This window comes from Pelodiscus sinensis, chromosome 3 (assembly GCF_052426305.1).
Source record: "Pelodiscus sinensis isolate ZL-2025 chromosome 3, ASM5242630v1, whole genome shotgun sequence".
Classification (NCBI taxonomy): Eukaryota; Metazoa; Chordata; order Testudines; family Trionychidae; genus Pelodiscus; species Pelodiscus sinensis.
The window spans coordinates 89,584,679-89,590,249 of NC_143054.1; the positions used below are offsets into that span (position 1 = coordinate 89,584,679).

The 5,571-nt window shown below is 46.0% G+C and overlaps 1 protein-coding gene across 1 annotated transcript; it reads right to left on the reverse strand.

The window, feature by feature from the left end:
* Nucleotides 1-2,639: 2,639 nt before the first annotated feature.
* CCDC185 (coiled-coil domain containing 185) lies at nucleotides 2,640-4,874 on the reverse strand. The gene has a single exon (XM_075924072.2). It carries the CDS (start codon nucleotides 4,841-4,843, stop codon nucleotides 2,933-2,935), a length of 1,911 nt encoding a protein of 636 aa, XP_075780187.1. The 5' UTR covers nucleotides 4,844-4,874; the 3' UTR covers nucleotides 2,640-2,932.
* Nucleotides 4,875-5,571: the final 697 nt, after the last annotated feature.

Below are 5,571 nucleotides of genomic sequence, written 5' to 3' on the forward strand. Positions count from 1 at the left end.
GTAGTCCCTGGGCGGAGGGAGTTTCAGATGGTATTCCTGACAGGGAGAACCAGAACTTCCAAGAGGCAGTGCCATCAAGCAGTGAGTAGAACCCTCATCACAGGACTTCAGGTGGGCTGGTATTTTGTACCCAAAAATGCAGGTTGTTCTATCTTGTTTTACATAATTACTTGAAGTATTATACCAAGGCATTTCCTTCTTTCTCACTATAATAATATGTTTTATTTTGATGTCTAGCATGCTGTAAATATGAAAAATAAAAATCATTCACAGCGCATATGATATAAATTCAGGGCTTGACAAATTAGTCAATCTACTCACCGGGGGCGAGTAGATTTTAAGCCAGCACAGCACTGCAGCGCGATCAGCGCATGCACAGTGCGGTCTGCGTATGCACAGCGTGCCAAACTGTGCGGCTGGCGAGCGGGGTTCACCGCCGCTTGTCAAGCCCTGTAAATTCAGATATATAAACACAGTAGGAAAGAGGCTATACAGTAAGAAAAAATTACTATATTAATGATATGATTCACTGTCCCAGAAATTTTATAAAAATATATATTCATTTCTGATAGTTTGCTAATATTAATACAATTTTATTCTTAGGTGGTCTACTACATCAAGTTTTACAATTTGGGTATGGACTTAAATCCCTATTCATATTAGAATAATGCTGAGCTGGAAGCTAAGTTGTACACCTACACTTCTGATATTATATTAACTTTTTAAACTGGACTGTGAGACTTTCATTTCCTTTGAGAGAACACAAAGAAAGAAGAAGGGAAAGCTATTAGATACACAAATCACTATCCCTGCAATTTCTAAACTGCTACTGTTATAGAAAACATTAGTTTCATTTTATAACATATATAAGAACATAAGAATGGCCGTACTGGGTGAGACCAAAGGTCCATCTAGCCCAGTAGCCTGTCTGCCGACAGTGGCCAGCACCAGGTGCCCCGGAGGGGGTGGACCGAAGACAATGATCAAGCGATTTATCTCATGCCATCCATCTCTAGCCTCTGACAAACGGAGGCCAGGGACACCATTTCTATCTCCTGGCTAATCATTTAAATCGCGGCTTCATTTGACTTTGCCTATGTGTCTAATCTACATGCCTCTGACGACAGAGGCATGTAGTCTAGACACAGCCTTGGTGTCCTCTAGTTCTTCTATTATGGGAACTAATAAGTAACTTTTCTTTATTCACCCTCTCCACACCACTCATGATTTTATATGCCTCTATCATATCCCCCCCAGTCTCCTCTTTTCTAAACTGAAAAGTCCCCGTCGCTTAAGCCTCTCTTCATATGGGACCGGTTTCAAACCCCAAATCATTTTAGTTGCCCTTTTCTGAACCCTTTCTAAGGCCAAAATATCTTTTTTGAGGTGAGGAGACCACATCTGTACACAGTATTCAAGATGTGTGCGTACCATAGTTTTATACAGGGGCAGTAAGATATTCTGTGTCTTATTTTCTATCCCTTTCTTATGAAAATATTAATTTTATCTTAAATCTTATATATGCAATTATTAATATATTTATAAGAAATAGTGAAGGTTCAGTAGTATTCTATAAGATGAAAAGACTGTTTCATCACAAAAATCTACAATTTAGGAAAAATAAAATTATTCCATGTTAAAATACATACAGAATATTTCCAAAATAATTACTCTTATTGCTGATTTGGATATTACTAGAATTGAATTTAGTATACGAATTATGTGGCGTATTTCTATAGTATTGATTAAATAAATGTTTGAGAAATAAAACTGACCACTGATAATTTTACCAATGAGAATAATTCATAATATTCTGGAAGTGGAAGGCCTTATGTATCTTTACCAGTCTTTAATCATAGGGATTTCTGCAGATTGAAGGAGCAGGCCTGTGGCAGAATTATAACAAATGTTTAAACAAAAGCAATATTGAAATTTATTTTGGGCTTTAAAATTCCTTAAAGAGAACTAACACACTCTCTCTCTCTCTCTCTCTCTCTCTCTCTCTCTCTCTCTCTCTCTCTCTCTCTCTCTCTCTCTCTCTCTCTCTCTCTCTCTCTCTCTCTCTCTCTGATTAATAGTGGCAACTAAGAACTCCACTGTATCCAAGCCCTTTTAGTCAGAAAATACCTGCATCCATACATTATTTGAATATATAGTGTGATCAGGGTATTTAGTAAGTGACTGAAGGCAGAAAAAACCCCAAGTATTTGCGGATGTTGAATTATTCACTTCTTAGAATCAGTAAATCTGTTTTTATTATCATGGATTTATATAGCATTAATACTGTAAGATGCTTTACAAATGTAGACTAAGACAGGTATCTTAGTCTGTTCCACACTGTGTGCTTGCAGTGAGATAGTATTAATACTTTTGTGACTTTTTTAGGATTTCAGCAAGATCTATGTTCTACATTCATTAAACATAGGTTCCAGACAATGTTCCCACTAACCTTTTCCATCAATATGCAGATTTTTTCAAAACATGAGCAGAATATTTTTTTATTTGCACCAAGGCTTTTTCGATTGTACACCAGGAGTAGAAACAAAAAACCTAACTGTGGGCATTCTGCTAATCATCTGGGCAGTATAGGAATCTCTTCTGAGCAGACCCTCAAGCACACAGCTTTCAGAGAACACAGATTCCAGGTGATATTTTTACTTTACAAACAATACAATTGCAAAAGTGTTCACTTTAAATAAACACTATCAAATTGTTTAGGCCATAATCGTACAGAAAATGATCAGTGTATTATGAGACACACCAAGTTTAAGGGTGAAACCATTTTAGTGTCATACAGTGCAGAATTCTAAGCAAGTCACAGTAAGAATGCAAACTATCTTTTTAGCACAAGAATGCTTGCAATTTTTCTTTTTAAGTAAGTGTTTCTAGATCCCTTTAAGAAGACTCGCTCTGTATGGACTCTTAAAGCCATCTAGTCAAACGAATGACTATTAATCAGTTCTCTCACTTTTTCTCTCAAGTCATAAGATGCTCTTGCTATTTTTCTAGAGTCTTCCACAGCAGCTTCCTTACCCCTTAAAATCCTATTGCTTTTTTCATCTTTCCTTTTGATGGCTTCCTGAATTTCCCGGAGGTGACATTTTTCATCATCTTCAACTTTTTGTTTTCGAAACTGGTGCTTTATTTCTTTTAAATAGTTATTTTCCTTGCTACGTTGTGCTTTGTCTTGGATATTTTTAGACATCATTTCTTGAGCTTGCTGAATCTTCATCTCCGCTATCTGCAGCAACATATTTTTACGCTTTCTTTTTTCTTCCTCTGTCTCTTTTGCTCTAAACTTGGCCAATAGGCCTTGTTCTTCATCCCTTAGAGATTTTTCCTTTAATTCATTGTTCCTTTCTTCCATCAGCTGATCAAGGATTTCTTGAGATCTTTGAAGCTTTTGTTCTATAGAAAGCCTCTTATAAAGCTCATCAGCTTTGACTTGGTGATCCATTTTTGCTTTCAGGTGCCTGTTTTTTTCATATTGGTTCAGATCTTGACTCCTTTTCTTCCCTTCCATTTCTTTCAACAGTCTTTTTTCAAAGGCTTGTGCCATTTTTTCCTTTAATAGATTATAATTGTACTGCTTAGCACTTTTCTCAGCTAACCTTTTCTCTTTCAGTTGCTTTTCTTGACAGTATTTTCTGTACTCAGCCTGGAGTTTAGTTCTTTCAAGTTTTTCCTTCCGCATCATTTCTTGCTCTTGGGCTAGTTTTTCCCACTTCTTCTGCTGTGACATCATTTCTTTCTCCCGGGCCTTCAAAAGATGTTGGTCTTCTAGCCTGACCCTGGCTTTCCGGTGCTCTCTGTCCTTTTGCCACTTTTCCAGGCTTTCAGCAAGATGGTGCTGCCTTTCTTTCTCCAGTCTTGATTTGAGCTTCTTTTCCCGCCTTCTCATCTTATCCCAGGTCTCCGACGTTTGCAGCTGCCTTTCTTTTAGCTCCTGATCATCCCGATGCCTGGCCAGCATCAGAGCTGCGATCTTTCGGTCCCTTTTAGGGATTAAGTCCTCATATCTCTTATCAGTGAGATCGTGGAGGCTGACCTGGGGCTCCCTCCGTCTTGACCTCGATGGATGGTGGCCGCTGCGGTTGTGGTAATGGTTTTCAGCCTGGGTATCCTCTTCGTCTTCATCTTCTTCCTGTCTGGCAAAGGAGTATATCAGGTCACTCAGGCTTGGGCTGCTTTCGGACGCGTCCTGCCATCCCCCGCTCTTGGGCGCCTTCTTCCCGGGCTTGCTGGGGGCCGCCTCCAGCTGGCAGGAGGACGAGGAGGCGCAGGCGGAGAGGGGCTTGCTGGCCTCACGGTTGAAATCTGGGCCATACCCCCGGGTCTTCTGCACAGGGCTGGCCCACTGATCCTCCTGCAGCCGGCTGCCCTGGCCCAAGCGGCGGCTGTCGGGGTGCTCCCAGCAGTCCCCCCGGTAGAGACTGGTGCAGGAGGGGCTCACGGAGGACGGGTACCCCTCGCCGGCCGGGGGCACGTGTCGCTTCCAGGAGGAGGGGCGGCGGGACTGGGAGGGGACCTCGCTCCTCTGCCCCTTCCTCAGGCCGTGGGCCGGGGCCAGGCTGCAGCCCCCTTCCCCGCCCGCAGTCTCCGGCTCCGAGCCGTACGGATCCAGGTAGCGCGGCGGCGAGAAGCGGCCCGAGCCCGGCCGAGCCATCTCCAGGCGGGGCGCGGGGCAGCCCGGCTCAGCGCGCGGGGAGCAGCCGCGGGGCGCGGGCCGCTTCCTGCTGCCTCTGGTGGACGCGCGCTCGCCCAGGGAGGTGCCCGCGGGCAAGCGCCAGCCGCCCTCGGCCCCTGGACACCGCCCCGGCCCTCGCCGCCGCCGCCGCTGCATGGCCCCGCGCTGCCCCGCTCCTGCCCCGCGGCGCCGCTGCACAGTGACCGCCGCGCCGCGTCACAATGGGCCAGCAGGTTTTACTCCCGCCCCTGCCCCAGCACCTGTCCCCGTCCCTCACACTCAGCCCCCCTCCCCAGTCCCCAGCCCCTCAGCACCGGGCCCAGCCCCAGCCCAACCCTCTCAGCCCAACCCCCCTCCAGCCCCTCAGCACCGGCCCCAGCGCATCACGCTCAGCCCTCCAGTCCCCAGCCCACCACACTCAGCTGCCCCAGTCCACCACGTTCAGCCCCCACCCCAACTATCCTCACATTGCACCCCTGCATCTATCCCAGCATCTGCCACAGACCTCCCAGTCCTGCAACATCCACCTCAATCTCCCTCCCTGCCAGCCCATCACATACAGCCTCTGCAGCACCTGCCCTAGCTCATCACACGGTTACACACACACACACACACACACACACACACACACACACACACACACACACACACACACACACACACACACGATCCACCCAGCTCATCATGCACAACCCCCTCCCTGCAGCACCTGCCTCAATCCGCCACACTCAGCTCTCTTCCCAACATCCACCAAACCCAGCACGCTGCTCCCCCACAGCACCTGTTCCTGTATCCACCCCAACCCACCACACACAATGCACACAGCACCTAGCTGCCTCACCATACACAGCCACCCTAACACCTGGCTCAAACCACCATACTGC